The sequence below is a fragment of the Cherax quadricarinatus genome, chromosome 86 (assembly GCF_038502225.1).
Source record: "Cherax quadricarinatus isolate ZL_2023a chromosome 86, ASM3850222v1, whole genome shotgun sequence".
NCBI classification, from domain to species: Eukaryota; Metazoa; Arthropoda; class Malacostraca; order Decapoda; family Parastacidae; genus Cherax; species Cherax quadricarinatus.
Window position 1 is genome coordinate 15891801 of NC_091377.1, and position 19444 is coordinate 15911244.

General features: G+C 41.1%; 1 protein-coding gene across 2 annotated transcripts in view; it reads right to left on the reverse strand.

Moving 5' to 3' along the window:
- LOC128703068 (cytochrome P450 4C1-like) overlaps window positions 1-19444 on the reverse strand; it is an 87937-nt gene that overhangs the window by 25779 nt on the left and 42714 nt on the right. For both annotated transcript variants that reach the window (XM_070103665.1, XM_070103666.1), the window contains exons 5-9: window positions 11038-11128; window positions 10703-10888; window positions 10419-10488; window positions 9890-10089; window positions 8800-8978 (exon numbers count right to left, since the gene is read on the reverse strand). In XM_070103665.1, the coding sequence (XP_069959766.1) occupies window positions 8800-8978; window positions 9890-10089; window positions 10419-10488; window positions 10703-10888; window positions 11038-11128 (726 nt within the window). The remainder of the gene's footprint in view (window positions 1-8799; window positions 8979-9889; window positions 10090-10418; window positions 10489-10702; window positions 10889-11037; window positions 11129-19444) is intronic.

Consider the following 19444-nt stretch of genomic DNA (forward strand, 5'->3'; position numbering starts at 1 on the left):
GAAGTATATCATGACAATGAATATGATATTGTGTACATGGACTTCAGTAAAGCTTTCGATAGAGTTCCACATCAGAGGTTGTCGAGGAAAATTAACGCACACGGAATAGGAGGAGAAATTTCTTCCTGGTAGAGGCGTGGCTGACAGATAGGCAGCAGAGAGTTTGCATCAATGGGGAGAAATCAAAGTCAAGGCGCGTCACGAGTGGTGTTCCACAGGGGTTGGTGCTAGGCCTTTTGTTGTTCACAATTTATATAAACGACTTAGATGAGGGAATAAATAGCAACACGAGCAAGTTTGCTAATGACACCAAAATAGGTCGCCTAATTCATTCTAATGAGAACATTGAGCACTCCAGGAAGATTTGAGTAGACTGATGCAGTGGTCGGAGAAGTGGCAGCTGCAGTTTATTGTAGACAAATGCAAAGTTCTAAATGTTGGACAGGAAAATAACCATGCCACATATAAACTAAATAATGCTGAACTTAATATTACTGATTGCGAAAAGGATTTGGGAGCTCTGGTTAGCAGTAATCTGAAACCAAGACAACAGTGCATAAGTGTTCACAATAAAGCTAACAGAATTCTTGGCTTCATATCAAGAAGCTTAAAAAAACAACCTGAGGACTTCTATGTTAATCTATGTAACTGCATTTGTGTATACATGAATAAACTTACTTACTAACAATTGTTACTAGTGTTATATAACAGAGAAAACTTGTCTCTAGTGTTATATAACAGAGAACACTTATCACTGGTGCTATATAGCAGAGAACACTTGTCTCTAGTGTTATATAACAGACAACACTTGTCTTAAGTTAAGTTAGTTTTTTAAGTAAGTTAGTTTATTCAGGTATACACAAATATAGTTACATAGAATTATCAAACATAGCAACATATGTGTAGAGAACCTGGGATAACCCAAAAAAGTCAGACAGAGTGACTTATTTCCATTGGGGTCCTTTTACCTTATTATTATAATATATAGGTTATAATATTTTCTTATTATTCTATAATGAAGATAACATCTTATTATCATACTAAAAAGACTATCTACTACACCAAGGTCATTAAGACTATCTACAATACGAGGGTCATTACTAGGAATAAGGTAAAATTTACACGTATGTTAGCTAAAAAATAGAAAATCATTCTCCTCCCTTTCTGTAGCTACATTCATCAGACACCTTTTGGCAGTCTTCTTGAACTGGTTCATGCTATGACTGGCTTTGACATGTGCGGGTAGTTTGTTCCATTCCTTTATTACTGTACAATAAAAGGTGTTTGACGCCTGGCCAATGACTGTGGGTACTACAAAGTTGTGCTCTCTCCCCCTAGTACTATGATTGCTTTGGTTCCCAACCTTGACAAAATTGACAGCAAGATATTCTGGACACTGTTTGTGAGCAATTTTATAAACATGATTTAGCTTCAGTTGTTTTACTCTGTCTTCAACATTCAGCATATCCAACTGCTGTAATTCATCCTGGCCTACATGTTCTCTTGGTCCCAGCCCCAGGATGAACCTTACGATTTTGTTCTGGGTGATTTGCAGTCTATCTTTCAGTTTTTTTGTCAAGGCAGAGTACCATGAAGAGCAAGCGTAATCCATATGGCATTGTATAAGAGCTAGACATAGGGTCCTGCGAGCCTCAGTAGGTAGACACTGTGCTTGTCTATACAGGAACTTCAGTCTGGCATTCGCTTTCTTTACTATACTGTTCCCTACCAATTCTCCTGACATGCATGGGTCAAAGGGGATTCCCAAATATTTTACTGATGAAACCAAAGTGATGGGCTCCCCATTACATTGAACATTAAAATTATTTACCCTTCTCAGTTTATGTTTCGTGCCAAAGAGAATGGCTTCAGTTTTCCCTAGGTGTAATGATAGTTTGTTGTCTACTAACCATTTGCTGCAGGACTCCAGTTCCAGTGTTAAATAAAAGAGAACACTTGTCACTAGTGTTATATAACAGAACACTTGTTACTAGTGTTATATAACTGAACACTTGTTACTAGTGTTATATAACAGAGAACACTTGTCACTAGTGTTATATAACAGAACACTTGTTACTAGTGTTATATAACAGAGAACACTTGTCACTAGTGTTATATAACAGAACACTTGTTACTAGTGTTATATAACAGAGAACACTTGTTCCTAGTGTTACATAACAGAGAACACTTGTCACTGGTGTTATATAACAGAGAACACTTGTCACTAGTGTTATATAACAGAACACTTGTTACTAGTGTTATATAACAGTACACTTGTTACTAGTGTTATATAACAGAACACTTGTTACTAGTGTTATATAACAGAGAACACTTGTTCCTAGTGTTACATAACAGAGAACACTTGTCACTGGTGTTATATAACAGAGAACACTTGTCACTAGTGTTATATAACAGAACACTTGTTACTAGTGTTATATAACAGAACAGTTGTTACTAGTGTTATATAACAGAGAACACTTGTTCCTAGTGTTACATAACAGAGAACACTTGTCACTAGTGTTATATAACAGAACACTTGTCTCCAGTGTTATATAACAGAACACTTGTCTCCAGTGTTATATAACAGAGAACACTTGTCACTGGTGTTATTTAACAGAGAACGCTTGTCTCTAGTGTTATAAAAGAGAACACTTGTCACTAGTGTTATATAACAGAACACTTGTCTCCAGTGTTATATAACAGAGAACACTTGTCACTAGTGCTATATAACAGAGAACACTTGTCTCCAGTGTTATATAACAGAGAACACTTGTCTCTAGTGTTATATAACAGAACATTTGTTACTAGTGTTATATAACAGAGAACACATGTTACTAGTGTTATATAACAGAGAACGCTTGTTACTATTGTTATATAACAGAGAACACTTGTTACTAATGTTATGTAACAGTAAACACTTGTTACTAATGTTATGTAACAGTAAACACTTGTTACTTATGTTATGTAACAGTAAACACTTGTTACTAATGTTATGTAACAGTAAACACTTGTTACTTATGTTATGTAACAGTAAACACTTGTTACTAATGTTATGTAACAGTAAACACTTGTTACTTATGTTATGTAACAGTAAACACTTGTTACTTATGTTATGTAACAGTAAACACTTGTTACTAATGTTATGTAACAGTAAACACTTGTTACTTATGTTATGTAACAGTAAACACTTGTTACTTATGTTATGTAACAGTAAACATTTGTTACTAGTGTTACTAGTGTTATGTAACAATAAACACTTGTTATTAGTGTTATATAACAGAGAGCACTTGTTACTAGTGTTATGTAACAGTAAACACTTGTTACTAATTTTATGTAACAGTGAACATTTGTTACTAGTGTTATATAACAGAGAACACTTGTTACTAGTGTTATATAACAGAGAACACTTGTTACTAGTGTTATATAACAGAGAACACTTGTTACTAGTGTTATATAACAGAGAACACTTGTTACTAGTGTTATATAACAGAGAACACTTGTTACTAGTGTTATATAACAGAGAACACTTGTTACTAGTGTTATATAACAGAGAACACTTGTTACTAGTGTTATATAACAGAGAACACTTGTTACTAGTGTTATATAACAGAGAACACTTGTTACTAGTGTTATATAATAGAGAACACTTGTTACTAGTGTTATGTAACAGTAAACACTTGTTACTAATGTTATGTAACAGTGAACATTTATTACTAGTGTTATATAACAGTAAACACTTGTTACTAGTGTTATGTAACAATAAGCACTTGTTACTAGTGTTATGTAACAGTGAGCACTTGTTATTAGTGTTATATAACAGAACACTTGTTACTAGTTAAATAAGTGTTAAATACTGTTAAATAAGTGACCCACTGATCAGATCAGATAGACTGGTCCGAACCCTTGACTGGTCCGAACCCTGGACTGGTTTCAAACGGTTTCGTTGTGCACCACCTAGCAGGTTATTAATAGAATATTCAAGAGGTTGCTAGTAGAATTGCAGTAAATAAACCATTCAAATCATTATGAAGCTGTGTGTAGTCTGTGGTCAGTCAAACAAACGGGCTTCCACATGCATAAATTGTTATTTCTGTGGAAATTGGTGTCACGCCCCTTGTGCAGATATCCAAGAACTAGCTACAAGCAGTATTAAAACAGGGAAGTGTTTTTGGGTATGCCCAAATGAGATAAATCTGTGGACTAAAATCACAAGGGTATTAAAAGAGGTCAACATCAAAGCTGCTTTCATAGAAAACCTGGAAGCTTTCTACAACAGATGGGAACATAAAAAGTCCGGGCTGAATGGTACTGCCCTTGATACTGGCCATGTAGTCAGAAACTGTAAGGCTGGAGATGATGTCCTGGTAGTCAGTAAATGGGGGGCTGATAGTGCTGTCCTGGGAGACAGTAATGGTGAAGCTGGAGGTGCTGTCCTGGGAGACAGTAACGGTGAAGCTGGAGATGCTGTCCTGGGAGACAGTAATGGGGAAGCTGGAGATGCTGTCCTGGGAGACAGTAATGGTGAAGCTGGAGATTTTGTCCAGGTAGTCGGGAATTATACGCAGGAAGGAATACATATGAATGACCGCATAGGGGACAGGAGCCATAGTAGGGAAACAAGTGTAGTCAAAGATAAGATAAAACCAATATTGCAAACTAGAAATACCGCAGGAAATAGCAAACAAGAGGACTCCACTAGCAATAGTGAGGATATATTACCAAAAACAAATGGTGGGAGCTCCATTGTTGGTGCTAGGGAGGATAGAAGTAAGACAGGGAAACATGCACCAACAGGGAATACAGTCACAGAAACCCAAGGCAAACGGAAACCAAGCCTGTGCACATACTATGCACTCGGTATCTGCTGGCATGGGAAATCTGGAAAAACAGATGGGACGTGCAACTATGACCACCCTAGGAAATGCCATGCCCATATGACAACAGGAAAATGCAAACTCCCTTCCTGTAAGCTTTTTCACCCTGAACTGTGTACCTCTTCAGTACAGGAAAGACTGTGCTATAATTTAAATTGCCAGGCATACCATCTAAAGGGGACAAAAAGATACAAAACATCCAGGCCATGGGAAAACCTGGGTAGCCACAGCCACTCAAGAGGGAGAGGTTTTTTAGTGCCAGGAAGGAAAAAAAACTGGCAGGAAATGGCAGAAATCGTACACCAAATCCAGTCATTCCTGGAGTGGAACCACAGTCGATGGCCTCCACTCCAAACCAACAGATACAGATACTAATGCCGGAAAAAAAATCCCCCCCCAGTACCAACAATACCACCAGTCCGATAACATTCTTCTTTGCAAATATACAGGGTCTAAAGCCAGCAACAAACAACAAAATACCTTTCATCCGTGGACTGCTTGCAGAGGCAAAGGCAATGTTCGCGGCTTTCACTGAGACCCACATAAAGGATCACTTGGACAATGAAATATGGATCCCAGGTTACAACCTATACAGATGTGACAGAGTGAACAGGCAAAAGGGGGGGGTTGGCCTGTACATTGCAGAGTCACTTGTTTGCACAGAACTGCTAAATGCCTCAAATGATGTAGTGGAAGTTTTAGCAGTAAAGGTCGAGAACCAAAACCTAGTCATTGTGATAGTCTACAAGCCTCCGGATGCAACATCCCAGCAATTCCAGGAACAGCTGTTAAAAATTGACCACTGTCTGGAAAACCTTCCAGCTCCTGCACCCAACATCTTGCTTCTGGGGGATTTCAACTTAAGGCACCTAAAATGGAGGAATATAGCAAATAATATTGTTGCAGTAATAACCCCAGGAGGCAGCTCTGATGAAAACTCACACTCACGCGAGCTTTTAAATCTCTGCACAAAATTCAATTTAAACCAGCAAATAATAGAGCCTACTAGACTGGAGAATACACTAGACCTCATCTTCACTAACAATGATGATCTGATAAGAAATATCACCATATCAAAAACAATATACTCAGATCACAACATAATTGAGGTTCAGTCATGTATGCGCGGAGCCCCAGACCGACATAATGAGATTAGTCACGAGGGAGCATTCACCAAATTCAACTTCAATAACAAAAACATAAAGTGGGACCAAGTAAACCAAGTCCTAACCTATATAAGCTGGGAAGATATACTAAGCAACACAGACCCCAACTTATGCCTAGAACAGATTAACTCGGTAGCACTCGATGTATGCACAAGGCTTATTCCTCTAAGAAAAAGGAGGAGTAGATGTAAAACAGAAAGAGACAGGCGCTCCCTTTACAGGCGACGGAAAAGAATAACAGAGCGGCTAAAAGAGGTCAATATATCTGAAATGCGTAGGGAGACACTGGTCAGAGAAATAGCAAGCATCGAACTTAAGCTAAAAGAATCCTTTAGGAGTCAGGAATCGCGGGAAGAACTAAAAGCCATAAATGAAATCGAAAGAAACCCAAAGTATTTCTTCTCCTATGCCAAATCAAAATCGAGAACAACGTCCAGTATTGGGCCCCTACTTAAACAAGATGGGTCCTACACAGATGACAACAAGGAAATGAGTGAGCTACTCAAGTCCCAATATGACTCAGTTTTTAGCAAGCCGCTAACCAGACTGAGAGTCGAAGATCAAAATGAATTTTTTATGAGAGAGCCACAAAATTTGATTAACACAAGCCTATCCGATGTTATCCTGACGCCAAATGACTTCGAACAGGCGATAAATGACATGCCCATGCACTCTGCCCCAGGGCCAGACTCATGGAACTCTGTGTTCATCAAGAACTGCAAGAAGCCCCTATCACGAGCCTTTTCCATCCTATGGAGAGGGAGCATGGACACGGGGGTCGTCCCACAGTTACTAAAAACAACAGACATAGCCCCACTCCACAAAGGGGGCAGTAAAGCAACAGCAAAGAACTACAGACCAATAGCACTAACATCCCATATCATAAAAATCTTTGAAAGGGTCCTAAGAAGCAAGATCACCACGCATCTAGAAACCCATCAGTTACACAACCCAGGGCAACATGGGTTTAGAACAGGTCGCTCCTGTCTGTCTCAACTATTGGACCACTACGACAAGGTCCTAAATGCACTAGAAGACAAAAAGAATGCAGATGTAATATATACAGACTTTGCAAAAGCCTTCGACAAGTGTGACCATGGCGTAATAGCGCACAAAATGCGTGCTAAAGGAATAACAGGAAAAGTCGGTCGATGGATCTATAATTTCCTCACTAACAGAACACAGAGAGTAGTCGTCAACAGAGTAAAGTCCGAGGCAGCTACGGTGAAAAGCTCTGTTCCACAAGGCACAGTACTCGCTCCCATCTTGTTCCTCATCCTTATATCCGACATAGACAAGGATGTCAGCCACAGCACCGTGTCTTCCTTTGCAGATGACACCCGAATCTGCATGACAGTGTCTTCCATTGCAGACACTGCAAAGCTCCAGGCAGACATCAACCAAATCTTTCAGTGGGCTGCAGAAAACAATATGAAGTTCAACGATGAGAAATTTCAATTACTCAGATATGGTAAACATGAGGAAATTAAATCTTCATCAGAGTACAAAACAAATTCTGGCCACAAAATAGAGCGAAACACCAACGTCAAAGACCTGGGAGTGATCATGTCGGAGGATCTCACCTTCAAGGACCATAACATTGTATCAATCGCATCTGCTAGAAAAATGACAGGATGGATAATGAGAACCTTCAAAACTAGGGAGGCCAAGCCCATGATGACACTCTTCAGGTCACTTGTTCTATCTAGGCTGGAATATTGCTGCACACTAACAGCACCTTTCAAGGCAGGTGAAATTGCCGACCTAGAAAATGTACAGAGAACTTTCACGGCGCGCATAACGGAGATAAAACACCTCAATTATTGGGAGCGCTTGAGGTTCCTAAACCTGTATTCCCTGGAACGCAGGAGGGAGAGATACATGATTATATACACCTGGAAAATCCTAGAGGGACTAGTACCGAACTTGCACACGAAAATCACCCACTACGAAAGCAAAAGACTTGGCAGACGATGCACCATCCCCCCAATGAAAAGCAGGGGTGTCACTAGCACGTTAAGAGACCATACAATAAGTGTCAGGGGCCCGAGACTGTTCAACTGCCTCCCAGCACACATAAGGGGGATTACCAACAGACCCCTGGCAGTCTTCAAGCTGGCACTGGACAAGCACCTAAAGTCAGTTCCGGATCAGCCGGGCTGTGGCTCGTATGTTGGTTTGCGTGCAGCCAGCAGCAACAGCCTGGTTGATCAGGCTCTGATCCACCAGGAGGCCTGGTCTCAGACCGGGCCGCGGGGGCGTTGACCCCCGGAACTCTCTCCAGGTAAACTCCAGGTAACTAGTGTTATATAACAGAGAACACTTGTTACTAGTTACTTGTTACTGTTACTTGTTACACTTGTTACTAATGTTATGTAACAGCGAACACTTGTTACTAGTTACTTGCTACTTTTACTTGTTACACTTGTTACTAATGTTATGTAACAGCGAACACTTGTTACTAGTTACTTGTTACTGTTACTTGTTACACTTGTTACTAATGTTATGTAACAGTGAACATTTGTTACTAAACTAAAAAAAACATCACAAACGCCTCATATCGATCTGAAACATTAAAATGCACATTTTTTTGGTATATATGATAGCCTGTCACCAATTCTTTAAATAAATATAAATAAGAGTACTTTTCCGTTACTTTTATTAAAACAAGTAAACAACATGCAAATATATAATTAGAACAACACTGTATACATTTCTTACAGGTCAATCCAACATTAAAATGTGGGAAAATCTGTTACCTGAATGTGTGGATGAAGACCCAGAGTGTAGAGGATCCAGTTGATACCTGTGGCGGTGGTGTCGTGGCCAGCAAACATGAACGTGTTTACCTCCTTCTGCATTTCTTCCTCAGTAAACTCGGGATTTACTTTAGAGAATTCTAACAAGAGGTCGAGGAATGCCAGTCGCTTCTTCTTACCTGTATATATATATTAATATACATTAATATACACTCGTTTTCCACATGGAACCACAATTATTAATGTAATTATGTATATATTTATGGTTAATGCAAATATCTAATCAGCCAGTCAAGTGGTAGAACTTCAGTGCCTGTAACCATACAGACATGGTTAAGAGGTTCAGTTGTTGCTCAGACTGAACATCAGAATGGGGAAGAAATGTGATTTAAGTGACTTTGAACATGGAGTGATTGCTGATGCCAGAAGAGGTGGTTTGAGTATCATAGAAACTGCTCATCTCCTGGGGTTTTCACTTACAATATTCTCGAGAGTTTACAAAGAATGGCGTAAAATAAACCCAGTAAGAGATAGTCCTGTGTGCGAAAACACCTTGTTAATAAGAGAGGTCAAAGGAGAATGGCCAGACTGGGTTATGCTCTCAGGGTGACAATAACTGATAACCAGGTGTTATGGCAGTAATTTACAGAAGAGCATCTCTGAATGCATAACACGTTGGACTGTGAAGTGAATGGGTTTCAGCATACTGGACTCCACTCCTAAAACTGAGGCTAAAGCGACCAAAGGTTCACCAGAACTGCACAACTGAAGATTGTTATAACGTCGTCTGGTCTGGGGAATCGTGATTTCTGCTGCAACATGTAGTATATAGGGTCAAAATATGGCGTACATCTTTGGGAGGTGGTGAAACAGGAGATTTGGAGCATGAATGTGAAGCAGACAGATCCACAGCAACTGCATGATGTGGTTCGTACGTCAGCTTGCGTGCGACAAGCAGTAACAGCCTGGTTGACCAGATCCTGATCCATCACGAGGCCTGGTCTCAGGCCGAGCCGAGGGGGCGTTGACCCCCGAAACCCTCTCCACGTAAACCTCTTAAGGCATTTCCTCAGAGGTGCTTTTAACTTACCCAATACATCTTCTTCTTCTTCTTGAAGCCTATTTATATTCTTTGCCCTCAGACGTCTCTTCTCTGTGATGGTGGCGTTGGACTCATCATTGAGGATCTTGAGGCAAGCGTCCTGTTCCTTGGCATATCCCAGAAGTCTGAACAAGAAGTCATTGCGCAGCCATGGTCGAAACATTCGAGTGTGGATTATGCAGTTTATCCTGGTTAAGTGAATAGAATTAGATGTACCTCTTTGTGTAAATTCTGGATAACAATTATGCCGATTGTACAACTCATAAATTTATTTAACTGACTAAGTTAAGAAGCTTTCAACAGAGTTATTGGTATTTATAATTATCTAAAACTGCATCTACAGTAATAATTGTACAGCTAATAAATATAGGTTGCCTCTTCAAAATCTTTCCGAGTCATTTGTAAAACGGTTTACTCAGCAAAAAAAGAAGACGCCAGTAAGCTGCTTATGTTATGTTACTCTGGCAGAGAAACAGAAACTTTAATTTGATTATTGCAAAAAAAAAATCAGACGTACTTTTTCAGAGCATGAACGTAATCTGAGTCACTGTTTTCCTGAGCGTTGATACAGCGTCCCATTGCTGTCTCTGTTCAAAAATCACATATAATGGAATTTCGTATACTTTTCAATTTAAAAATTAAAATTTTTCTATATACTAGAATTATTATAGATCTTCAACATAAATTCCCTTTGCAGTTACCATTGGTAATACTAGTTTCCCGTGTTTTTGGAACCATATAGTAGAGTATGATTCAATTATATGTTTGACAGTAGTTACGAGAACAAGATTATCAACTGACCACAAATGGCGTCCAGGAGACACAAAGTGATATCAGTAGATATATTGAAGGGATTTCCATCAGCTTTCTTCTGTAGTTTATTTACCAACTTGTTGCTTTGTTTGTTGAAGACGTCGACGAACTGTTCCAGGATCTTGAAGTGGAAGGCCGGAGTGAGCAACTTCCGCCGAGTCTGCCAGTGACTACCTGCAAGTATCACTTGTGACTAGGTGATGGCAAAGTACAAGTGATACTGATACACTGAGTATTGGACATGTATTTCTCTCTGTCTCTGTCTGTCACTCTGTCTGTCTGTCTCTCTCTCTCTCTCTCTCTCTCTCTCTTGCTATACTTACCAGTGGACGTCAGAAGACTCAGTCCAAGGAAAGGATAAGCCAACTCCATGTCGTGACTCTTGTCCAGGTGCTTCTGGCTTCTCAATATCACCTGTAAATTTAAAGATTATACAATAAAACTTGTCGTTCTCAGAACTCTTCTATAGGTACCTAATTTTAATGTTTTTTTTTATTTTTTTTATTATCACACCGGCCGATTCCCACCAAGGCAGGGTGGCCCGAAAAAGAAAAACTTTCACCATCATTCACTCCATCACTGTCTTGCCAGAAGGGTGCTTTACACTACAGTTTTTAAACTGCAACATTAACACCCCTCCTTCAGAGTGCAGGCACTGTACTTCCCATCTCCAGGACTCAAGTCCGGCCTGCCGGTTTCCCTGAATCCCTTCATAAATGTTACTTTGCTCACACTCCAACAGCACGTCAAGTATTAAAAACCATTTGTCTCCATTCACTCCTGTCAAACACGCTCATGCATGCCTGCTGGAAGTCCAAGCCCCTCGCACACAAAACCTCCTTTACCCCATCCCTCCAACCTTTCCTAGGCCGACCCCTACCCCACCTTCCTTCCACTACAGATTGATACACTCTTGAAGTCATTCTGTTTCGCTCCATTGTCTCTACATGTCCAAACCACCTCAACAACCCTTCCTCAGCCCTCTGGACAACAGTTTTGGCAATCCCGCACCTCCTCCTAACTTCCAAACTACGAATTCTCTGCATTATATTCACACCACACATTGCCCTCAGACATGACATCTCCACTGCCTCCAGCCTTCTCCTCGCTGCAACATTCATCACCCATGCTTCACACCCATATAAGAGCGTTGGTAAAACTATACTCTCATACATTCCCCTCTTTGCCTCCAAGGACAAAGTTCTTTGTCTCCACAGACTCCTAAGTGCACCACTCACTCTTTTTCCCTCATCAATTCTATGATTCACCTCATCTTTCATAGACCCATCTGCTGACACGTCCACTCCTAAATATCTGAATACATTCACCTCCTCCATACTCTCTCCCTCCAATCTGATATCCAATCTTTCATCACCTAATCTTTTTGTTATCCTCATAACCTTACTCTTTCCTGTATTCACTTTTAATTTTCTTCTTTTGCACACCCTACCAAATTCATCCACCAATCTCTGCAACTTCTCTTCAGAATCTCCCAAGAGCACAGTGTCATCAGCAAAGAGCAACTGTGACAACTCCCACTTTATGTGTGATTCTTTATCTTTTAACTCCACGCCTCTTGTCAAGACCCTCGCATTTACTTCTCTTACAACCCTATCTATAAATATATTAAACAACCACGGTGACATCACACATCCTTGTCTAAGGCCTACGTTTACTGGGAAATAATTTCCCTCTTTCCTACATACTCTAACTTGAGCCTCACTATCCTCGCAAAAACTCTTCACTGCTTTCAGTAACCTACCTCCTACACCATACACCTGCAACATCTGCCACATTGCCCCCCTATCCACCCTGTCACACGCCTTTTCCAAATCCATAAATGCCACAAAGACCTCTTTAGCCTTATCTAAATACTGTTCACTTATATGTTTCACTGTAAACACCTGGTCCACACACCCCCTACCTTTCCTAAAGCCTCCTTGTTCATCTGCTATCCTATTCTCCGTCTTACTCTTAATTCTTTCAATAATAACTCGACCATACACTTTACCAGGTATACTCAACAGACTTATCCCCCTATAATTTTTGCACTCTCTTTTGTCCCCTTTGCCTTTATACAAAGGAACTATGCATGCTCTCTGCAAATCCCTAGGTATCTTACCCTCTTCCATACATTTATTAAATAATTGCACCAACCACTACAAAACTATATCCCCACCTGCTTTTAACATTTCTATCTTTATCCCATCAATCCCAGCTGCCTTACCCCCTTTCATTTTACCTACTGCCTCACGAACTTCCCCCACACTCACAACTGGCTCTTCCTCACTCCTACAAGATGTTATTCCTCCTTGCCCTGTACACGAAATCACAGCTTCCCTATCTTTATCAACATTTAACAATTCCTCAAAATATTACCTCCATATATATATATATATATATATATATATATATATATATATATATATATATATATATATATATATATATATATATATATATATATATATGTCGTGCCGAATATGCATAACTTGCGATCTTGGCTTAAATAGCAACGCTCATCTTGCCATATAGGACAAGTAAAAATTTGTGTATGCAATAATTTCGCCAAAATCATTCTGAACCTAACGAGAAAAATATATTTGATTGTGTTTCTTTAGTACTAAATTACTGTAAACGTATTTAAAATATGTTTAGTTGGGTTAGGCTAAAATAAATTACTCTTGTTATAATAAGGTTAGGTAAGTTTTCTAAGATTCTTTTGGAGCAAAATTAAAATTTTTTTACATTAACATTAATGAAAAAAATATATCTTTAAACGTATAAGAGAAAATTTCAGAAAGGACTTAATTTTAAATGAGTTCTTGCTAATTGACCAGTTTTACATATTCGGCACGACATATATATATATATATATATATATATATATATATATATATATATATATATATATATATATATATATATATATATATATATATATATATATATATATATATATATATATATATATATTTTAGTATGAATAATAATTTAGGGTTATTCAAATTAGATTCATTGATAATTAACAAAATTTGGAGTGTGAAGGAGCATGACAGGTCCGTGACACTCCCACCAGCATTATACTGGTCCGTGACACTCCCACCAGCATTATACTGGTCCGTGACACTCCCACCAGCATTATACTGGTCCGTGACACTCCCACCAGCATTATACTGGTCCGTGACACTCCCACCAGCATTATACTGGTCCGTGACACTCCCACCAGCATTATACTGGTCCGTGACACTCCCACCAGCATTATACTGGTCCGTCACACTCCCACCAGCATTATACTGGTCCGTCACACTCCCACCAGCATTATACTGGTCCGTGACACTCCCACCAGCATCATACTGGTCCGTGACACTCCCACCAGCATTATACAGGTCCGTGACACTCCCACCAGCATTATACTGGTCCGTGACACTCCCACCAGCATTATACTGGTCCGTGACACTCCCACCAGCATTATACAGGTCCGTGACACTCCCACCAGCATTATACTGGTCCGTGACACTCCCACCAGCATTATACTGGTCCGTGACACTCCCACCAGCATTATACAGGTCCGTGACACTCCCATCAGCATTATATTGGTCCGTGACACTCCCACCAGCATTATACTGGTCCGTGACACTCCCACCAGCATTATACAGGTCCGTGACACTCCAACCAGCATTATACTGGTCCGTGACACTCCCACCAGCATTATACTGGTCCGTGACACTCCCACCAGCATTATACAGGTCCGTGACACTCCCACCAGCATTATACTGGTCCGTGACACTCCCACCAGCATTATACTGGTCCGTGACCCTCCCACCAGCATTATACTGGTCCGTGACACTCTCACCAGCATTATACTGGTCCGTGACACTCCCACCAGCATTATACTGGTCCGTCACACTCCCACCAGCATTATACTGGTCCGTAACACTCTCACCAGCATTATACTGGTCCGTAACACTCTCACCAGCATTATACTGGTCCGTGACACTCCCACCAGCATTATACTGGTCCGTGACACTCCCACCAGCATTATACTGGTCCGTGACACTCCCACCAGCATTATACTGGTCCGTAACACTCTCACCAGCATTATACTGGTCCGTAACACTCTCACCAGCATTATACTGGTCCGTGACACTCTCACCAGCATTATACTGGTCCGTGACACTCCCACCAGCATTATACTGGTCCGTGACACTCCCACCAGCATTATACTGGTCCGTCACACTCCCACCAGCATTATACTGGTCCGTCACACTCCCACCAGCATTATACTGGTCCGTCACACTCCCACCAGCATTATACTGGTCCGTGACACTCCCACCAGCATCATACTGGTCCGTGACACTCCCACCAGCATTATACAGGTCCGTGACACTCCCACCAGCATTATACTGGTCCGTGACACTCCCACCAGCATTATACTGGTCCGTGACACTCCCACCAGCATTATACTGGTCCGTCACACTCCCACCAGCATTATACTGGTCCGTCACACTCCCACCAGCATTATACTGGTCCGTGACACTCCCACCAGCATTATACTGGTCCGTGACACTCTCACCAGCATTATACTGGTCCGTGACCCTCCCACCAGCATTATACTGGTCCGTGACCCTCCCACCAGCATTATACTGGTCCGTGACACTCCCACCAGCATTATACTGGTCCGTGACCCTCCCACCAGCATTATACTGGTCCGTGACCCTCCCACCAGCATTATACTGGTCCGTGACACTCCCACCAGCATTATACTGGTCCGTGACACTCCCACCAGCATTATACTGGTCCGTGACACTCCCACCAGCATTATACTGGTCCGTGACACTCTCACCAGCATTATACTGGTCCGTCACACTCCCACCAGCATTATACTGGTCCGTCACACTCCCACCAGCATTATACTGGTCCGTGACACTCCCACCAGCATTATACTGGTCCGTGACACTCCCACCAGCATTATACTGGTCCGTGACACTCCCACCAGCATTATACTGGTCCGTGACCCTCCCACCAGCATTATACTGGTCCGTGACACTCCCACCAGCATTATACTGGTCCGTGACACTCCCACCAGCATTATACTGGTCCGTGACACTCCCACCAGCATTATACTGGTCCGTGACACTCTCACCAGCATTATACTGGTCCGTGACACTCCCACCAGCATTATACTGGGAAAGGTGTTATGGCGTATCTTAGGTGACTTCTCAGCATTATAAACCTTCTACTATTCTATTATTTTTGCATGTCCTATATAATGTAAGCTTGGATATTCACTATTTTTTCATTGTTTGTTTGGCATATTGTGTTATCATCTGTTTACTGTGATTTTATTGCATATATATGTAACACGTGGTTTGAATCATTTACCAAACTGCGGCAGGTCAGGGTTCGACCCCACGACACACTGTCCCGCCTCAAGAGACAACACAACGTACATGTCACTTTATCCACTCAGCTATCAATCCTACAAAGATCACGCACCCAGCAGAGGTAGGTGTTCTTCGTGATCCGAGGACACTCGTGGCAGTGGTATGCTCAATGATTAATTTCAGCCAACTTCTGTTTAAATACCCACCTCCACAAGTGGCTTTACATCATTTACCAAACTGCAGCAGGCCAAGGTTCGACCCTGGAGGAGGCTGAAATTAATCCTTAATCATACCACTGCCACGAGTGTCCTCGGATAACGAAATACACCTATTTCTGCTGGGTGCGTGATCTTTGTAGGATCTGTGGCTGAGTGGATAAGGTGACATGTACGTTGTGTTGTCTCTTGAGGCGGGACAATGTGTCGTGGGATCGAACCCTGGCCTGCCACAGTGTGGTATATATATATATATATATATATATATATATATATATATATATATATATATATATATATATATATATATATATATATATATATATATATATATATATGCACCTATCTATCTATCTATCTATAGATAGATAGATAAATAAATAAATAAATAAGTTAGGGATGAGGCGATACCAAAATATTTGTCGATATCAATACCGAGTTTGTGGTATATACAGATACTTCCCTCTATACTTCCCTCTATATTTAAATTTGAGAACATTGATAACTATGTTCAGTATCTAAGTAAATACTTATTGTTCGACATGTATATTAAATAACACAGTAAGCCTAAATATTAAATAACACAGTAAGCCTAAATATTAAATAACACAGTAAGCCTAAATATTAAATAACACAGTAAGCCTAAATATTAAATAACACAGTAAGCCTAAATATTAAATAACACAGTAAGCCTAAATATTAAATAACACAGTAAGCCTAAATATTAAATAACACAGTAAGCCTGGAGTTTACCTGGAGAGAGTTTCGGGGGTCAACGCCCCCGCGGCCCGGTCTGTGACCAGGCCTCCTGGTGGATCAGCGCCTGATCAACCAGGCTGTTGCTGCTGGCTGCACGCAAACCAACGTACGAGCCACAGCCCGGCTGATCAGGAACTGCCTTTAGGTGCTTGTCCAGTGCCAGCTTGAAGACTGCCAGGGGTCTGTTGGTAATCCCCCTTATGTGTGCTGGGAGGCAGTTGAACAGTCTCGGTCCCCTGACACTTATTGTATGGTCTCTTAACGTGCTAGTGACACCCCTGCTTTTCATTGGGGGGATGGTGCATCGTCTGCCAAGTCTTTTGCTTTCGTAGTGAGTGATTTTCGTGTGCAAGTTCGGTACTAGTCCCTCTAGGATTTTCCAGGTGTATATAATCATGTATCTCTCCCTCCTGCGTTCCAGGGAATACAGGTTTAGAAACCTCAAGCGCTCCCAGTAATTGAGGTGTTTTATCTCCGTTATGCGCGCCGTGAAAGTTCTCTGTACATTTTCTAGGTCGGCAATTTCACCTGCCTTGAAAGGTGCTGTTAGAGTGCAGCAATATTCCAGCCTAGATAGAACAAGTGACCTGAAGAGTGTCATCATGGGCTTGGCCTCCCTAGTTTTGAAGGTTCTCATTATCCATCCTGTCATTTTTCTAGCAGATGCGATTGATACAATGTTATGGTCCTTGAAGGTGAGATCCTCCGACATAATCACTCCCAGGTCTTTGACGTTGGTGTTTCGCTCTATTTTGTGGCCAGAATTTGTTTTGTACTCTGATGAAGATTTAATTTCCTCATGTTTACCATATCTGAGTAATTGAAATTTCTCATCGTTGAACTTCATATTGTTTTCTGCAGCCCACTGAAAGATTTGGTTGATGTCCGCCTGGAGCCTTGCAGTGTCTGCAATGGAAGACACTGTCATGCAGATTCGGGTGTCATCTGCAAAGGAAGACACGGTGCTGTGGCTGACATCCTTGTCTATGTCGGATATGAGGATGAGGAACAAGATGGGAGCTAGTACTGTGCCTTGTGGAACAGAGCTTTTCACCGTAGCTGCCTCGGACTTTACTCTGTTGACGACTACTCTCTGTGTTCTGTTAGTGAGGAAATTATAGATCCATCGACCAACTTTTCCTGTTATTCCTTTAGCGCGCATTTTGTGCGCTATTACGCCATGGTCACACTTGTCGAAGGCTTTTGCAAAGTCTGTATATATTACATCTGCATTCTTTTTGTCTTCTAGTGCATTTAGGACCTTGTCGTAGTGATCCAGTAGTTGAGACAGACAGGAGCGACCTGTTCTAAACCCATGTTGCCCTGGGTTGTGTAACTGATGGGTTTCTAGATGGGTGGTGATCTTGCTTCTTAGGACCCTTTCAAAGATTTTTATGATATGGGATGTTAGTGCTATTGGTCTGTAGTTCTTTGCTGTTGCTTTACTGCCCCCTTTGTGGAGTGGGGCTATGTCTGTTGTTTTTAGTAACTGAGGGACGACCCCCGTGTCCATGCTCCCTCTCCATAGGATGGAAAAGGCTCGTGATAGGGGCTTCTTGCAGTTCTTGATGAACACAGAGTTCCATGAGTCTGGCCCTGGGGCAGAGTGCATGGGCATGTCATTTATCGCCTGTTCGAAGTCATTTGGCGTCAGGATAACATCGGATAGGCTTGTGTTAATCAAATTTTGTGGCTCTCTCATAAAAAATTCATTTTGATCTTCGACTCTCAGTCTGGTTAGCGGCTTGCTAAAAACTGAGTCATATTGGGACTTGAGTAGCTCACTCATTTCCTTGCTGTCATCTGTGTAGGACCCATCTTGTTTAAGTAGGGGCCCAATACTGGACGTTGTTCTCGATTTTGATTTGGCATAGGAGAAGAAATACTTTGGGTTTCTTTCGATTTCATTTATGGCTTTTAGTTCTTCCCGCGATTCCTGACTCCTAAAGGATTCTTTTAGCTTAAGTTCGATGCTTGCTATTTCTCTGACCAGTGTCTCCCTGCGCATTTCTGATATATTGACCTCTTTTAGCCGCTCTGTTATTCTTTTCCGTCGCCTGTAAAGGGAGCGCCTGTCTCTTTCTATTTTACATCTACTCCTCCTTTTTCTTAGAGGAATAAGCCTTGTGCATACATCGAGTGCCACCGAGTTAATCTGTTCTAGGCATAAGTTTGGGTCTGTGTTGCTTAGTATATCTTCCCAGCTTATATCGGTTAGGACTTGGTTTACTTGGTCCCACTTTATGTTTTTGTTATTGAAGTTGAATTTGGTGAATGCTCCCTTGTGACTAGTCTCATTTTGTCGGTCTGAGGCTCCACGCATACATGTCTGAACCTCAATTATGTTGTGATCTGAGTATATTGTTTTT